Genomic DNA, 18,457 nt, shown 5'->3' on the forward strand with positions numbered 1-18,457 from the left:
CTTTGTCTCCGGAAATCAGGCACTCAGGCCTCCGTGAGGGTTGCTGTAAGCACGCCTTCCCCTGCTGCTTGGACGCCAGAGGGGCAGGAGGCTCCCCCGTGGGGAGGTCATCCCAAGGACCAATGCCTTCAGGCTGTCAGGGCGGCTCTGAGAAGGGGCCCTGAGCCCGCCTGGCCGGGAGAATGGCCGTCAGGAGTCTCAAGGAAGGCCACTCAGGAGTGTTGCTGAGCTGTCTCAGCAAGATCAAGGCAAGAGGGCACAAGTCTCTCAGGGCAAGAGGGACAAGTCACTCCACTCGTGTCTGACTCTGCGACCCCATGGACTGTAGCCTGCCAGGCTCCTCTGTCCATGGGATTCTCCAGACAAGGATACTGGGGTGGGTTGCCATTTTCTTCTCCAGAGGATCTTCCTGACCCAGGAATCAAGCTTACATCTCTTATGTCTCCTGCACTCGCCGGCGAGTTCTTCTTTACCACCAGCACCACCTGGCAAGAGAGATAAGGCCAAAAAAAGGTGGATAAAACCCAAAGAGCCTTCCTGGTAGTAGAAACAGCATGTGGAAGGGCAGGAGTGGAAAAACCTTGGTCAACTTATCAGCCTTGCTAGAGCAAACTCAGAGAGAATGGGGAGAAGGGAACCAGAGCAAGGGCTTGGAGGGGAGATGGGCCAGGTGCATTCATTGAGCGCTGGTGCCCAGCCTGCAACCCTGCAGACTTAAGAGGCAGGTACTGTTGTCTGCTTCTTTTTTTTTTTTTTTTTTGCAGATGTGGAAACTGAAACTCAGAGAGGTTAGGTAACTAGCCCAAGGTCACACAGCCAGAGCATCTCAGAGCTGAGGTTCGAGCTCAAGCTCTCTGGCTCTTGAGCTTAGGACTCAACTACTAAACCACACTGCTTCCTTCCCCAGCTTCTCGAGGGCAGGATTGAGGGGCAGCAGAGATGCCCCTCTGGATCCCAGGCTGCTCTGGTTTTCCCCTCTCCTGTCCTGGAAGATCACAGCAAGCATGGGAGAAGGAGAATCTGGGCCAGGGAGCAGAAGGGGGGCACTGGGGGAGGGTTCCCAGGAGGCCTGCCCACCTCAGGGCCTAAGTGAAGAGCTTCTGTAGAATTCCTGCCCCCCACCCTCCCATGCCCAGTAGACAGTGGTAACAGGCCCTGCAGGAGCTCAGAAAGAGTGAAATCAGGGAAGACTTCTGGAGGAGATGGCAGAGTGGGAAGGACTGAGCGCATGGAGGAGGAAGAGAGCCTCAAGGCAGGGAAACCACCTGTGCAGGTGTCTGGGGAGCCAGATGGCCAGCTGGGGCTGGAAAGGCCAGGTGGGGCTGAGCTGGGGAGGCTTCCTGTCCGGGGTGAGTCTGAATGTCCTTGGCCGGCTGGCAGTGAGGTCCTGGACGGGAGCGGGCCAGAGGGAGGGAGACCGGGGGCGGGGGCAGGGGCACTGTAAGCAGCTTTGGGGGTCATGAGGAGGAATGTGAGCAAGCCCTGCTCTCCGTCAGTGAGGAGCAGCCCTGCTGCTTTTAAGTCATTCAGCAGGGCCCAAACCATGGTCCTCCCATCTCTTCCTGCCCCTTCCTCCCCTCCCACCCCGCCTTGCCCTGCTCCTCCAGCCCCAGGCCTCAAGGGTGCCAAGCCCCCCCTGTCTGGAAGCCCTCAGGGATAGGCCGAGCCCCACCCAAGAGGCCAGGTGTGTGGGTCGCTGGCCTGACAGTGGCAGTGGGTGGCCAGGCCTGCACGTGGGAGGGGCGGGAGGAGCCGGCAGCAGCCACGGGTGACTGCGGCTCAAACTCTCCCTTCCTCTCTCTGCCCTGCCACCCACACCTGCAGACACCTGAAGGGCAGACCAAAAAGCCAAATGGACATTCGGGCTGGGCCACAGGGCTGCCTCACTGTCCACCCCCTCCCACCCCACTATCAACCTTCCCGTCCCAGCCAGAGGGATCAGTAATAGCAAAGCAGGACAAGAGACCTGTGCCTCCAGCCCTGAGCTCCAGTTAAATGGCGACCGGAATTGTGTGGGTCTGGGGAGGCCAGACAGAAGGAAACTTAGGACAAGAAGCCCTTCTGGGTTCCACGTGCCACAGACTGAGTCTGCTGCTTACTTGTTGTGAGACAAATTCCTTCCCCTCAAGAGCCTCAATTTCCCCATCTGAAGAATGGGCATATTGGTCAAGAAGGTCTCTGAAGGCACCCACACCCCCACATACCAGTTGTGGGATCTTGGGCAAATTATCTGTCTCCTTTGGGCCTCAGTTTCCTCATTCATCAAAGGAGGATAGGAATTAAACATACTTCATAGGAATTCTCCAAGCCTGGGGATCTTCCCAACCCAGGGATCGAATCCAGGTCTCCTGCATTGCAGGAGGATTCTTTACCAGCTGAGCCACATAGGAAGCTCATGAAATGCGACAGGTCAAGTGTCTGGCGCATAGTGGGTGCTCAGTAAACGTGAGACCAGGGCTTTGGGTGGAGGGGTCCTGGAGCTCTGGGATCTGGTGTTTGGGATGAAAAGGACTTGCGGGGGGTACATTGGGAGGTTTGAAGAGCAAAGCATCTGTGTCCCCTGCCAAGACATCCCAAAGGGCAGGACGCAGGACCACGCCTCTGAAGTTCCACCTCCTCTGGCACCCACTCCAGGTGCCTCCACCCCACTCCATGAACGCCCCACACCGCAAGCCAGGAACACCAAGCAGTGCCCGCAGCCCTGCGTATTGATGGTGCAGGGAGCAGAGTGGCCACACAGGGGCAGCAGAGACTCGGCCCCGACAGCAGGGAGTTCCGGTCTCACTGAGGATGGGGGTGGGCCGTCGGAAAATGGGGCAGATGGGCCAGGGCCATGGGGGGGTCCTTGGAGCAGATGGGGGCCGGAGGGTAGTCACCTGTCTGCTGACCCCGCACTCAGGTCATGTTCTGAATTCACTCAGCCAAGCAACTGTTGTTTCTTCATTTATTTCTTTGGTTTATTCTTTTGCGTCAGCCCATCTTCGTTTCTTTGTCTCTCCCTCGCTCCTTCACCTGCCTTCCTTTTCCCTGTTTGTCCAGCCAGTCAACTGGACATAACATCCTGAGCCACGGCTAGGTTCCAGTCTGGGGCAGGACTCCCATCTAGGGGACAGAGGTGGGTGGGCCTCGGTCCCTGCCACTGAGGTGCTCAGGGCTCGGCCGGGAGAGCCTGCTTGGCTATTACATTTGAAGGAAGGACTTCCGCCTCAGGCCGAGGACCTGGGGTCTGCAGGTCAATGACCCACTGAGCAGGGTGCTGGAGGATTCTGGGCCTGGGACTGCTGGGCCTCAAAGGGCTGTCACCCACAAGCTGGTGGTGAACAGCAGCCACAGAAAACTGTAAAACAGCAAACAGTACCCTTTACAGGCCAACTGTGACCCGGGCCACCTCTTCATCCAAAACAAGCCCCAAGAAAACAGCACCATCCTGGGCCCAGCAATGTCTGAGATTTGGGGAAATTCCCTGGCAGCAGGGCAGACTCTCTGGCCAGTGACTAAATCTCCCTCTGGCAGAAGCAGGAGCATAGAGTGAGAGTGAACCCCTGGGTTTAACATCAGGGGACGTGGGTTGAAATCTCGGCTCAGGATTGTGCTAGCCTGACACAAGCCACTGCCTTTCTCTGAGCTTCAGTTCTCAGATCTGCAGAATGGGGGAATCCAATCCCTTACTCTGCTCAGCTCACAGTCTGAGCACTAGAGGAAATGATGCATATGAGGTGTGATGTTGGGAGAAAGCCCAGCTCTGCAGTCAGAACCGGGTTCCAGTTAGAGCCCTGCCTCACGCTGGCTGTGGCTCTCAGACAAGAGCTTAAACCTCTTTGGGCCTCAAGTGCCCCATCTGTAAAATGGGGCTAACACTCCCCACCTGCCAGGGGACAGAAGAGCCTCCACATGTTTGGCAGTCCATTGATGGGCGCTGTTACTATTAGGAAATGTTCAGTGAAACTCTAAAGCATGACACACATCAAGAGTGTCATGAGAGTGATTATCCCCATAGCAACAAAGGCCAGACACCTCTGCCTGACTCTTAGCTCCCTCCACCCCTAGCCTGGCCCCACCTGCCTCCCAGCCTTGCCACCCAACGCCTGATGACAGCAGTCATCAGGGGAGCCTAGGGGATGACGAGGCCGACAGCTGATTGTTGGGGGTGGGGTTCCTCCCCACCACTCCTTGGGGCGGGGAGTCCTGATCAGTGGCTACACACCCAGTCTGGTGCCAAGTCACTGCCCAGCCCTTTGGCAGTTTCGGGGAGGAAGGGGCAACTGACAGGTGGGAAGGGATGTCCTGGGGTGCTCCCTTCATCCAGGTGAGGCTTCATTCGGCCTGCTGACCGTGGCCCTGGCTGAGCCTGGAACAGGAGTCAGCGGCCTGGACTCTGCTGCTCAGCAGAGGGGCGGTGACTCTTGACCTAGCTGCCTCTTTGGGCCACGGTGAGGTTTAAGGGGGCTGAGAGTGGCTTTTCACCTCCTGGCTTTGAACTGCGTGAGGAATGATGTCATGACCTATGTGGGGGAAGATGAAAAACCCCGAGACTCCTGCCCTCTGTTTCTCTGAGCTTCAGTGGAAACAGTCCATGATCTGGGGCGGCCTTTGTGCCCATCTTATAAATATATATTTCAATTCTGGCTGCTAATAGGAGTAGGAGGCCTTCCCAGATGTCGCTAGTGGTAAAGAATCTACCTGCCAATCCAGAAGACGATGCAGTTAGATTCCTGGGTCAGAAAGGTCCCTCAGAGGAGGAAAATGGCAACCCACTCCAGTATTCTTGCCTGAAAAATTCCATGGACAGAGGAGCCTGGCGGGCCACAGTCCATGGGTTCACAAAGAGCTGGACACGATTGAGTGACTGAGCACGCGTAACTGGAGTAGGCGGTCAGGTGACAGGGAGTTTCCAGTTCAATTCTGTATTAATTCCTGGCACCCAAAGTGCTCCACCATCCAGGCCCCATTTAATCCTCAAATTCACCCCCAGGACCAGCTCCCTCATCCAACCTCACCCTTCATCATAGGGAAGAACTGCAGCACCCCTCCCCCCCCGCCACTGCAAACAACCCCCCACACACACCTCTATACCTTACACATGCTGTCCCCTCAGTTTGGAACCCTCTTCTCTTCCCCCATCTAACTGCGTTTCGCTTTTTCCTCAAGACTCTGGCCCCTCTCTCTAACCACCCCCAGCCTGAGTGTGGGGCCCTCTTCCTGACTCTCGTCCACTGCCTGTCCCTGCCATGGCTGGAGCTCTCATCACGCTGATATGTCCCGCTTGTCTCCCATTCTAGGCTGTGAGAGACTCTTTTTTTTTTGTCTGCATAACATCTTAGTTGCAGCATGCAGGGTCTATCGTTGTGGCGCAAGGGGCTTAGTCGCCCCACATGTGGGATCTTAAGTTCCCCACCCAGGGATGGAACTCATATCCCTAGCATTGGAAGGCAGATTCTCAATCACTGAACCACCAGGGAAGTCCCTGTGAGAGACTTGAACTTCTGCAGTTCAGGGTCCCCAAGCCCTTGAGCACAGGAAATAGCAAGAATTACACATGGCATCACCACCATGTACCAGACCCTGCTCTAAGCACTTTACAGATGGAAGGTTCCGTCGCTTTCCCCAGGCCATGCCCCAGGCAGAGGGGAGACCCACTGCTAGTGAGACTTCCTGGTACTGGCTGGGGGAGGGGAGGTCCAGCTGGCAGTGCCATGGACTCACCCATAAGGGCCTGCCCGGGTCACCCCCTTCCCACCTTTCCTGGAACACCTGCAGGAGGGCTGTGGGGTGTTCTGTCTCCAGGGAGATGGGGGGAGGGGATGCATATTCATTCATTCACTCATTCATTCATCCACCAAAAGTCACCAGTTCCTGCTCCGGGCCCGCAGAGACTAGGCACTAGGGACCCCGTTCCTGCCCCCCCACCAAGCTGGTGGGCCAACAGGGCTGACCCCCACCTCCCTGCTCGGCGAGAAGAGGGCCAGGAGCCTCGTCTGTCCCCGTCCATGGGGTCACTGCCCAACTACGAGTCTTCTCCGCATCAGACCGGGGTGCGCTCCTGAGGGACGTAGGCCGATCTGGGTCCTCTACCTCCTGCACCCTGACGGCCCCACAGAGCAGGGATTCAAGAAGAGTTTGTCTCGGGCCGCCTGGGTCCCGGGCCGTGGGACGGGAGGGGCAGGGCCGCGGAATGCGCCCGGCCGGCCCCTCACCTGGGCCGCCCGCCGCCCGCACTTCCTCCCGCCGCCCCGCCCCTTCCACATTCCTGCCCCGCCGGCCCCGCGGCCGCCGCTCCGCGCGCCCCGGCCCTGCCTCCCTCCCTACGTCCCTCCGCGCCCCGCGATGAAGACGGCCCAGGCCCCGATCGAGGAGGCGCCGGGCGGCGCGCGGTCGGTCAAGGTGGTCCTCGTGGGCGACGGCGGCTGCGGGAAGACGTCACTGCTGATGGTCTTCGCGGAGGGGGCCTTCCCCGAGGTGAGTGCGGCCCCCGGCGCCTCCTGCCCCCCGAGGAGGGAGGGACAGGCGCCCATCCTGCCTCCCCGCAGAGCCTGGGGTCCAAGACAGCTGTCACCGTGCCCCCAGGAGTGAAGGACTCAGAGGCATCCTCTGTAAAGTGCCAAGAACGGCACCTACCCCGGAGAGGTGTCCCGGGGCACTGACGTGGGTGGCCTGGGAACGTTGCGGGTCCTAAGAGAACCCTCGGTGGCACCCCTTGGCTAAGAGGACTGACCACTCTGGGGTGGTGAAGCTAGATCTCCTGGCTTCAAATCCTGGCTTCGGGACTCACAGCTGTGCGCCCTCGGGCAGGCCCCTTACCCTCTCTGTGCCTGTTGGCTTAACTGCATAATAGGAATAGCTGTGATGCCCAGCTCTCAGGGTCGCAGCGATGAGTGAGTTCACACAAGTCAGGGGCTGAGCTGCAGCAGGAAGGACCCACTGAAAAGTGGCAAACGTTCTTCTTAGGAGACATCGCGTCTTCACCCAGCTCTTGCCCCTACGATGGCTGTCCTGTGGGCTCAGCCTTAGAGGGTCAGAACACAACAACCTCGTCAGACAGCTGGGTTGGCACCTCAGTCTCCCCCAGCTGGGGCCCACCGTGCCTTGCTCAGCCTCTGTGAGCCTCCGATCCCTCATGAGACCTCCCTGGGTGGAGAGACCCGAGGGTGGTGGTGAGGTAGCATTAAGGCAAGGCTAAGACACGGCCCCGAGTGGTACCTGGCATGTTGTCGATGCCTGGGCACGTGGACTGCTTTTCCCTCACCAGCATGCCCACTGCCTGTCCAGGCGGATTTGTCAGCCCCAGGGCAGGGTGAGACCCACCCACTGTGCGCCCCCTCAGCCCAGTTCCCCTGGAGCCCATGGGTCCCCTTGCAGCACCACGGCCCCTCCAGTGGATCCCTGCACCCTCCGACCCGCGGGGGTGGTGGGAGTTGGATGGGGGAGGCTGGCGAGGCCGGGCCTGCTAACGGAGTCAGCCTTTCTTTCCACTGTGGCAGCATCAAGCCAACTCTTGCTTTGTGGTTTTGGGAGCTGACGTCATGTCCTTTGGCCACTCACTTTTTTTTTTTAGTTGAGGGGAGGGATGTGTTTCCGGGCCCCCAGATGCTGCCTGTGAGAACCCAAACCCAACAATTATGGCAGAGTTGCGGGGAGCTCCACAGAGAAGCTGGGCGACCTGAGGCCTGGGAAAGGGGCCTGCGAGAAGGGGCTGGATGGGGGTGAGGGGGTGGGCGTACCTCATTGCCACTGTCCTGGGCTCTGAGACATCCTCAAGGGTGAGACCCATCCCGACTGCAGAGGCTGCAGTGTGGAAATAGGCGTTTCTGGCTGATGTGAACAAAGTGTGTGTTGAAGGGTGAAGGACACTCCGGGTGGCCAGGGAAAGGGAGCACATGCCTGTCACCAGGGGGCCGGCCTGCCACTGGTCCTCCCATTTGGGGACCCGCATTCCCAGGGACCCGTCTGCCTCCAGGCACAATAGAGACACTTCATTTAAAGAAGCACAAGGTCTGAGAGCGGGAAAGGCCTTCAGTTTATAGCTGGAAAGACGGTGGCCGGAGAGAAGAGTCTGGCCTCGGGGCACAGGGCCCGCCCGTCAGAGCCCTGGCCTAGAACCCAGGTCTTCCCGGCCATGACCAGGATATCCTCCGCAGCCCCCCAGAGCTTTGCAAGCCAGAGCAGCCTCCTTCTGTCCTGGCCTTGGACGCCTCCTCTTGACAGCCCTGCAAGCCCGGGGAGCCAACAGCTAGGAGACTTGGGATCCCACATGCCAGGCCTCCTGCCTGCAGTGAAGAGCAGGCTGGGATCTGGAGGGCCTCAGGGGTCTGGAGGGCTTCAATGAGCCTTGTCTGGCTGTGGCCTGACCTTGAGTTCAGGGCTGGAGAGTAGAGAGAAAGCTCCCAAGGCAGGGGGACTCCTAGCTAGGCACCGGCCCCTGACACTTGGGGCAACAACCACAACCACAGGGCCAGAAGCCCAGGGCCCCCACAGCAGGGTCAGGGTGGAACAGGGCAGGGCACACCAGCTGACCTTCCAGGGCCAGCCGAGTTCTCCCTGGCCCCCGGCAGGGACTCCCATGGGTGTGCTTCCCAGGGGAAACTCCTGGGTCTCCCCTCTGGAGCTGTGTCTCCTATGCTATAATGGTCCATCTGTCTGTCTGTGAGCACTGTGAGGTCAGACCCAAGCATGAGTCATCTGCCCTGGTCTAGCTGGGCCCAGCCCTGTCTTTCTGCAGGAGGACGGCGCAGATAAGATTAGGTGCTTATTGGTCCTGCAGGCAGAGAGTGACCCGCCTGGGGGGTCCAAAGAACAAGACAGAAGGTGTCGATGGAGTCTGCGGGATGACATTCCAGAGGGGAGAACCCAGTCCCACTCCGTGAATGGGGCTTTCCTGCTCAGCTCTGGTGCCAGGGGCTAGAGTGGGTGACCTCAGGAGAGAAAGGTGAGGAGGGTCAGAGCCTGGCCCCTGGAGCCTGAGAGACCTGGCCCCATCCTCAGCCATCTGTCTAATATGTTACCATGGGCCGGTCACTTCCCCTCTCTGGGCCTCAGTGTCTTCAACAGGAAAATGCGGTGAGGGGAACTTCCCTGGTGGTCCAGTGGTTAGAACTGCACGCTGTCACTGCGGGAGATGCAGGTTCAATCCTTGGTCAAGGAACTAAGATCCCACATGTGGAGTGAGGCCAAAAAAGAGAGAATGGGGATAGTATCGACTTTCTAAGGTTACCAGGATCAGAGATGGTGCAGGTAAATAGCCTCACAGAGCAGATCCCTCAAGAATGTGGGTGACGGTGTTATCTCCACGGACACTTGCAGAGTCCGGAAGTGCGTCTCCTGAGAACTTCACGGCAGGTCGCCCTGCGCCTCAGATCAGGAGGGGTCCTGCCACTGTGGGCAGCCGGGCTGGGAGCTCAACAGATGTCAGCACCTCCATGGTGACAGGCTGGGGAGAGGCTGGGGAAGGGGCACCTCTTGGAGGGGTGGATGCTGCCCCTGGCACCCAGCTTCCTAAGTGGTGGGCGTTTGACCTCGCCTGCCAGCCGGCCTTCGCTGTCACACACAGATACTCGCCTCCTTTAACCAGTGAGGGCGCTGGTCCAAGGTCACACAGTGAGTGCCAGAGCCCGTCCTAAGCCAGGTGCATCTCATTCCAAAGCCCGTGCTCCTTGGACTTCCCTGGTGGTCCAGTGGTTAAGACTCTGCTCTTCCATTGCAGGAGGTGCAGGTTCGATCCCTCATTGGGGAACTAAGATCCTACATGCTGTGTGGCACTGCCAAAAAAAAAAGAAAGCCAGCGCTGATAGCCACCATGGCACCATGTCACACTGTCCCCTACCAGGCCTGAGAGGAGGGGGCAAGGAGGGGGCATGGGAAGGAGAGGGCAGCCCTAGTCTGAGTAGAGGAAGTGCCAGTGACTAGAGTCCAGGGTGGCTGACCCCAGGGCCATCCTTGACTTCTCCATCCTGCCTGGTTGCCTGCTCTGTGACCCACCTTTCTCCCCACCCTCCCCACCGCTGCTTCCTAAGTGCCCTTGAAGGACGTTGCTGACCCTCTGCTAAGGGATTGCCCCTCCCAGTGGCCAGGCCCTGACTCAGAGGACCAGCACGCAGGCAGCCTTGAAGTCCTCCTGAGTCACGGGCAGGTGAGGGCCCCACCTGGCATGGGAAGAGGGAAAAACAGGGTCCCCCAGGGCTATGGTCCCACTGCCCAGCCCTGAGCAAGGGGGCAAGACTTGGCTACCCATAAGGCAAGGGGGCCAGCATGCCACTTGGTGCAAAGGGCTTGTGGTGTGAAAACCTGCCCCCCTGTTGCTCGGCTCCCCTCTGCACAAGCTCCCCTCTTCCTTCCTGCACTTGTGTAAAAGCCCCTCCTGCTCCCACTCATCTGGCCTTTGTGGAGAGGGGGCGAGCTCAGGCTTAGCGGGCCTGGGGTGGAGGGGCCCCTGGCCAGGTGACCTCCACCTGGGGCCAGGCAGGGCAGGTAAGAGAGACAGAAATGGGAACATCCTGGTTGGATTATGAGAGGTTGAGAGGCAAAAGAGGGGACCCCCCCCACCCCCACCCCTGAAAGCTAGGAGCTCCCCAGGCTAGGCAGTGAGTCTTTATTACTTGTTCCTGAATGTCCAGAATCAGACCTGGAGAAGGTGCTTGTGAATGAATGAATGAATGAATAAGTGGATGAACAAACGTAGGTTAATGTCATTCTAGGAGGCGGGGACAGCAGGAAGGAAGGCTCGGAAATGGGACAGTCTGGACGAGGACAAAGATAAAAACAGCGGTCCTGGCACCTGTAGAATGTTAGTCTGTACCAGGCCCTGGGCTCGGGGCTCCATGTGAAGCTCCGCATTGAACCCTTACAGCAGCGCCTGCAGTGGGTACTCCAGGAGACCCACTCTACGGTCTCGGAGGGGCCCAGGGAGGTTCAGTGCCTCCACGGGGCAGGGGCACACAGCTGCAAAGTGGCCGCAACGCCACCAGCCAGCTCCCTCCCAGAAACCATCTGCTCTGCTGACTGCCAAAGGGGCTGTGCCGCGGGCATTTTGGGCTCTGACTTGGTTGCCAGGACCACCACCCTTCAGAAGCTGCCCTCTTAACCACCCCCAACCCCTTCTTCCTCAGAGCTACACCCCCACGGTGTTTGAGCGGCTCGGCGTGAATCTGCAGGTGAAGGGCAAACCCGTCCACCTCCAAATCTGGGACACGGCAGGTGGGTGCAGGGCTGGGGAGGGGCAGGGTGGGAGGAGGGGCACCACCCCCTTTCTTCTGAACCAGGGAGGCCGAGCAGCCTCCAGGGGACGGGTGTCGGCCTGAACCCTCCTCACTGTAGCCCCCTGACCCAGAGCAGCCAACAGGGTCCCGGAGACGAGGCGGAACTCTTGGCTCTCAAGAGGCAGACTGTTTCTAGCCTCCTGAGCGTTCCACCCTGGCTTTAGCTCCTATAAGATTGTTCGACCTTGACTTCTGACCTCCAGCCTCCTGACCTTGCCTGCAAGAAGGTTCAGAGTCAAATACATCAGAACTCAAAGCTAGGAGACTTCCCTGGCAGGCCAGCAGTTACGACTATGCCTTCCACTGCAGGGCCTGGGTTCGATCCCTGGTCAGGGAACTAAAATCCCACAGGTCAAAAAAGAATTCAAAGCCAACTCAGGGAATCCCACAACCCCCTTACCTTGTTGGGCTGTGACATGTTGGCCCAGGTCCCGCCTGCCTCTTTCTTCTCATCCCCCAGCTCCCCCAAGCCTAGGGCAAAACAGGTTTCTGAGTGGGGGCCTCAGAAACCCCCTACTCCTGCCAGAGCAGGGCTCTCTCAGCAAGTGGTCTCACCCAGGCGGGGGCTGGCACATCCCACAGGCCGGCCAGGGGGACACGGCCCCAAGGGGATCATTCACTGGCTGGACTCCGAGGCACGGAACTAGGCCCTGGTCTAGTTCACCCGCTCAGCTCACACCCTCCCCTGGTCTTGGTTGGGGTGACCTCTCTGATGTTGGGGACGTGCTGACAGTGGGCAGGAGATCTGGAGGGAGTGACCGCCTCCCACCCTACCAGGGCAAGTGGACTATGACCGCCTGCGGCCCCTGTTCTACCCTGATGCCAGCGTCCTGCTCCTCTGCTTTGATGTCACCAGTCCGCACAGCTTCGACAACATCTCTAACCGGGTAGGTGGCAGCGGGGTGGAGGTGGGGATGGACAGGGAGGCAAAGCCCCATAGCCAGGCCACTCCGCTCCGCCCCTGCCCTGGACCCAGCTGACTGTCAGAACCTGTCAGGCCCTGGATGATGTGTGGTCCAATGTGTTTGGCGTAACTGTGGGGAAACGGAGGTCCAGAGCGGCTTACCCAAGGTCCCACAGGGATCTGGTGGCAGGGTCTGGATGAGACTCTGACTCCCTGTCCAGTACTTCCTGCCTGCCCATGCTGCAGACTCAGAATGCCGAGGCCTTTCCACCATGACCCTGCCTAAGGATGCAGGGCGACCCAGAGACCCCTGCCTCTCCCCAGCCCTGGCCTGTCCGAGGTCACAGGAACTGCCAGCCTCCCGCAACGTGACCGCTGGCTCCCAGTGGCCGCCCAGCACATCTGCTGATTACGGTAGAGGTCCCCAGGGCTGCTCACAGGTGGTGGGGACATGGTCCCTGGAGTTCCTCTGTTCCAGCCAGCAGCTCCTACCGCCAGCGCCTCCAGGCGTGTGTGAAGGGCGTGCTCCAGGGTCCGTCAGAGCACAACCAGCGGCAGCGGTACTAACAATAACCACACGATGATGGCAGGGTTTACTGAGGACTTAATACGGGCAGGTACAGTTCTGGGCACTGACATATTTACTCAGCTAACCTAGAAATGTTATAGAGGAACTTCCCTGGTGGTCTAGTGATTAACACTCTGCACTTCTACTGCAGAGGGCGCAGGTTCAATCCCTGGTTGGGGAACTTAGATCCTGCATACCCCACAGTATAACCAAAAAGTGGAAAAAAACAAAAACAAACAATTTATGGAGCAGATACTATCGTTCCCAGATTGGGGCCCTTGCTCCAAGATACGCATCTATTAACGTGGTAACCCTGGGACTTGAACCAATCTGCTCCATGCAGACTGGTATGCATTTGGAAGGTACCTCTATGTGCCAGGACTGTTCTAGGCACCAAGGCTGGGAGCAGGGTACTGGCAGAGGGGATGGTGAGAGGTGAGTGGGTACCGAATCTGGAAGGTAGGACCAAACCACCAGGGTTTGCAGATGGATTGGACATGGGTGGGAGAGAGACATTTGCTCAGAGCACCTGGAAGGTAGACTTGCCGTTTACCAAGACAAGGAGGAGCAGGCTGAGGGCAGGGAGGTGGGCAGTGGAGGCCCCTTGGACATCCCAGTGGAGGGGCAGGCAGAAGTCTGAGTCTGCGGTTCGTGAGAGAGGACAGGGCTGGGCAGATCCATTTAGGAGCTGCTGGTGGGGAAGAGCTGTGGATTGGGGGTGGGGGGCAGAAGGGAGCTGTCACCTGGAGACCTGAGGACAACCAGGAGTGTGGGACCCTGGGGCACCATGCCGACCAGCTTTTGAAGGATGGAATGATCGCTGATGCCAGGGCTTAGCTAGGACGAGGTCTGATGAGATGCCCTGTTGGACTTAGCAAAGCAGCGTCAGAGAGAAGACCCTTGTGAAGGGCAGTTTTGTGGATGGGAGGGTCGCTGGGACCCCACACAGGCCCTATATGTCTCCAGAAGCCAGACAGTTTGATGCCGGTTTTCCTTGAAACTGAGCCAGCGTGCGCTGCTGGTTCCAGGCTCCTGGGTTATAGTCCAGACTGAAATAACCCAGCCGTGAGGCCTCGCATTCCAGAGAGCAGCTGGCAGGACAGGAGTGCCCCCTCCGACAGGCCAACAGCTGCTGCAAGCATTTCGTGAGCTGCTTTAGTTTTAGAGCCTCACTATTTATTTATGAATGTTGCCCCACTGGGGAGACGGTCCTGGGACCCCTTACCTTGCAGAGGTAGGATTCTAGAGCAGGTGGGGACAGGGCTCTGGGCGCTAACCTCTGGGTTCAAATTCTAACACTTCCAGTTTTGTGACCAAGTCCAAATTACAGAGCCTCTCTGCACCTCAGTGAGTGCATCTGTGCAGTGGGACTGATGATAGAACTTGCCTCACAGAGATGGGGGCTTCGTGTGCTCATTATGTGTAAAGTCTTAGCCTGGCTTGGAGTACCTTGTCTTCTTAGTGCCAGTGAGTTGTTCCCTTGCTCAGTCGCTCAGTCATGTCTGACTCTTTGCAGCCCCATGGACTGTAACCTGCCAGTGTCCTCTGTCCATGGAATTCTCCAGGCAACAATACTGGAGCGGGTTGCCATTTCCTTCTTCAGGGGATCTTCCCTGACCCAGGGATTGAACCCATGTCTCCTGCATCGGCACAGCATTACCACTAGCACCCAGAGGACTCCCTAAGCTGGCTGTGCTAAGTATCATTGTCAGAGTTGACCTGGAGTTCAGGACAGCGGCCCACTCCCCTGATGGCTCACACACGTGCCCTCACCACCCCTCTCCCCCTAGTGGTACCCAGAGGTGAATCACTTCTGCAAGGAGGTGCCCATCGTCGTCGTGGGCTGCAAGACCGACCTGCGCAAGGACAAGATGCTGGTGAAGAAGCTGCGGAAAAACGGGTTGGAACCTGTGACCTACCACAGGGTAGGAGACGCAGCCTAGGGTGGGGTGGGGTTGGGGGCAGGAGAGGGCACCCCTGGGAGGATGCCACTGAGGCCCAGCCTCTCAGCACACACAGGATGTGGAGCAGGGTGGGGGGTATTTGGGAAGCAGCCATGGTCAAGAACCGCCAGGCTTGGAAGTTTCCAGTGAGGATGGAGAGCGAGTGGAGTGCACATCAGATGGTCCTGCCCCCCTATTTCGCAGCCAGGGGGACCCCTCCAGCTCTTTAGTCTGCAGGCCCCTCTCTGTGGCACGCCTGGGTCAGGCTGGGAGGGTAATCAATTGGTACCTGGAGAGGCAGAGACCCGGCCGAGAACTGAGGCAGGAAACTGGATGAATCCATCAGGGTCCTTGGTCAGGCCAGGGGGCAGGAGCTGAGGGCGCCCTAGGAGAGCACGTCTAGGGTGGCAAGGGGCCCAGTGGGGGAGGGGGCAGCTGGATGCGAGGCCCCTGGCAGCAGCCAGCTGACGGCAGCCCTGTTACGCTCTCTGCTAGGGCCAGGAGATGGCGCGGGCCGTGGGCGCCGTGGCCTACCTCGAATGCTCGGCTCTGCTCCAGGAGAACGTCCACGCCGTCTTCCAGGAGGCAGCCGAGGTGGCCCTCAGCAGCCGCGGTCGCAACTTCTGGAGGCGGATCACCCGGAGCTTTTGTGTGGTGACCTGAGGGCCTGCGGCCCTCCCCGCCCGACTGCCCCGGCGGCACAGGAAGGAGCTGGTTGCTGACCTTCTGCCCAGTTGGCTGGGCTGGACCCAGTCCCCAGGCTGTGACCACCGAACTGTACCTCAAACAGATGGGCACCCCTGAGGCCAGCCCCCCCGACCCTGGGGCAGGATCCTGGATTGCAGCGAAACCCCCCTGAGGCCTGAGGAAGCGGGGTCCCAGGCTCACCAGTCCTATGGAGGGCTGGTCCTGGAGACCCCTGACTCACTCCCATCTCCCAGCCCTGGACCACACATCCTGGAGCGGCCTGTGTGCCCTGGCGCCACCTTGTGGCTCTTCTTAGGGCTTTACCCACCCCACCCACCCCCTCCTTCACCCTGCCCATCCCAGCGGTAACCACGTTAAGATGACATCACTTGTCCCTTGCGTCATGCCTCTTGTTTTGAAATGCCTTTACACACGTGTTCCATGTGGGGGATATAAGCACACCCTGTGTAGGCACTGGGTCCAGTATGACTACCTGGATCCAAACCAGGCTATCACTTTAGGACCTTGGGCAAGTTACCTGGGCCTCTTGCCTGTGAAAGAGGCGGGTGCCTGGCACACAGAGGGTGCTCACAAAAGGTTCACAAGTATCGCTTTTATTTATGATAAATACAATAGATAATATTCCATGGGTGTAATGTACATAGTACAGTCTATAATATTGTACAGAGTTCTCCAGAGAAACAGAACTGATAGGATATATATTCAGAGGGTGATTTTAAGGAATAGGCTTAAAAACACAATTTTGAGGACTGACAGGTCTGAAACCTGTAAGACAGGTTGGAGGTCGATGTTGGATGTTGCTGTCCTGAGTCTGAATTCTGAAGGGCAGCAGGCTGGAAATTTCAGGCGGGGTTTCTGTGTTGCTGACCTGAGGCAGAATTCCTTCTTCCTTGGGAAACCTGTCTCTTCTCTTAAGACCTTCTAAGACCTTCAACTGATTGTGTGCGGTCCACCCACACAGAACCAGCCACTAACACCCACCAGCTCAGTTTCATTAGAAACAGCTCCAGGGGTGGGACTGCTTCCTCCAGGTGAGGGCTCCTGGCTCAGGTTACAGAGCTGAGCTGAGACAGAGGGAGTGATGTTAGGGATCTGCTCAGAAAACCCCACCTGGATTACAGGCTCTACTCCAGGGTCTTAACATAAGCTGCTCAGGGGTGGGAAACAACTGTTCCTGGCCTAGATTTCTGGCCTGGTTGCTCCTCCCCCAAGCCCACTCCACACCCACAATGTTCTTTCTCTTCTCCCCTTCCTGCCCTCCCCAACCCAGTGAGCTAAGCCCAGCTCACACATTTCTGATTTCCCGAAATGTGAGTCCCTGGAACCCTTGGTAGTTATTTGGCAAAGAAGCTTGTCACACTGACTTTTTGCACCAGACCTGGGCATCCCTGAAGAAGGCTGTCTGTCTCCCTCGTCCCTTTGTTGGGGATGTGGCTTGGCCCCTTGGCATTGCAGAGTGCTCTGTCTCTGGAGTCAGTCTCAGATCTGGGTTCAAATCCTAGTCCTGTCATTTTCCAGAGCCAGGTGATTTTATAAGCGTGACACTCCTCCAGCCTTAACAATTCCATCTGGCAGCCAGAGAGCATCCTGCCCACCCTAGAGGGTTGCTGTGGGGGTGAAGTGGCAAAATGCTTGTGAGATGCCTAGCACAGCGCCAGGAATAAAGGAGGAATGAGGAAGCATGGACTGATGTGGAGTAGGGCGGGGCTGCCCAGTATATTCTTTACGGGAGGGCGAGATACTGAACAAGATATCTGGATCAGGCTCCCTCCCTCGGATAACCAGAGGCTCCATCATCCATGCCTTCAACAGCCTGGTGTCCAGGGAGCTCTATGAGGTACCCAGCACCATGACAAGAACTACGGGTGTAACAGGGAACCCACAGTTTGTGCCCTTAAAGCCAAGTCTGTGTGCAATGCCATGGAGGACGGGATCTTAACTCCAGCATGCAGGGTGGTTGGGAAGCTACCAAGAGAGAGAAGGCACTTCCCTGGAAAGAGAGACTGCCCAGTGAGCATGGGGGCAATGAGTGCCTCGTGGTCCCTTGAGAGTCCATCAGATGCTGTGTGAAGTTTTACAAGGCAGACAAGAGACAAGGAGGCTGAGAGTATTAACAAGAAGATGATGGACTGATGGGCTTGGTTCTGGAGAGTTAACCTTCTCACCTGATAAATAGGAAGAATAAATTCTGCCTTGTTAGGACGTCCTTGGTGGCCCAGTGGATAAGACTCAGCGCTCGCAATGCAGGGGCCTGGGTTCAATCTCTGGTCAGGAGAATAGACCCCTCAGGCCACAACTAAGATCCAGTGTAGAGATTCACTCTGAGCAACAACGAACACCCAGCACAGTCAAAAATTAATACAATTTAAAAAATGTTTTAAATAATCAATGTTGGGACTTCCCTGGCAGTCCAGTGGTTAGGACTTGGTGCTTTCACTGCCGTGGCCCCGGCTGTGACCCCTTGTCAGGGGATGAAGGTCTCACATGTTGCTTGGTGCACCCAGAAAAAAAAAGTTTAAATGTCTACTTGATGAGGTTAACAGGGCTCAGTTGTTGGGTCAAATGCCAGTCTAGAGGCTGTGAAGGTATTTATTCAATGTGACTACTTTTCAATTAGTAGATTTTGAGTAAAATAGATTACTTTGTATAACCTGTGTGGGCCTCATCCAATCAGTGGAAGGCCTTCAAACATTGAGGTTTCCTGAAGAAAAGGGTCACATGGCCAGAAGAGGACTGAAGTTCATCTCAGACCATTGCTGCACTTCGCCCAGGACATGGTCTGGGAGGCCAAGGTCTGGGAAGAACTGCTTTCCGTAGGCAGAGTGGAAGCAGAATGGGGTCAAGGAGGTGGGAGAGCTACAGGTGTGCAGAGGCAAGGGAAGGGCTCCTGGGGCCACACCACACAGAGTGGGGAGCGGGCACGTGCCTGGCCTGATGAGAGTGGGGAGTGGGCACGTGCCTGGCCTGATGAGGGGGGGGAACAGGCACATTCCTGGCCTGATGAGAGGGGGATGCGGGCACGTGCCTGGCCTGATGAGAGGGGGATGCGGGCACGTGCCTGGCCTGATGGGGCCACTGGGGAGGA

General features: G+C 57.8%; 1 protein-coding gene and 1 long non-coding RNA gene across 2 annotated transcripts; one reads left to right on the top strand and one right to left on the bottom strand.

Annotated features, from left to right (window-relative positions):
• Positions 1–6,231: 6,231 nt before the first annotated feature.
• RHOD (ras homolog family member D) lies at positions 6,232–15,750 on the top strand. The gene is made up of 5 exons (XM_006072687.4): positions 6,232–6,456; positions 11,100–11,187; positions 12,027–12,136; positions 14,512–14,646; positions 15,160–15,750. Exons 1-5 carry the CDS (start codon positions 6,325–6,327, stop codon positions 15,325–15,327), a joined length of 633 nt encoding a protein of 210 aa, XP_006072749.1. The 5' UTR covers positions 6,232–6,324; the 3' UTR covers positions 15,328–15,750.
• Positions 15,751–15,949: 199 nt separating this feature from the next.
• Positions 15,950–16,874, bottom strand: LOC123333824. The gene is made up of 2 exons (XR_006551438.1): positions 16,737–16,874; positions 15,950–16,436 (listed from the first exon to the last, which is right to left on the bottom strand). It is a non-coding gene; the product is annotated as an uncharacterized LOC123333824 (long non-coding RNA).
• Positions 16,875–18,457: the final 1,583 nt, after the last annotated feature.

Source organism: Bubalus bubalis, chromosome 5 (genome assembly GCF_019923935.1).
Source record: "Bubalus bubalis isolate 160015118507 breed Murrah chromosome 5, NDDB_SH_1, whole genome shotgun sequence".
Taxonomy (NCBI): domain Eukaryota; kingdom Metazoa; phylum Chordata; class Mammalia; order Artiodactyla; family Bovidae; genus Bubalus; species Bubalus bubalis.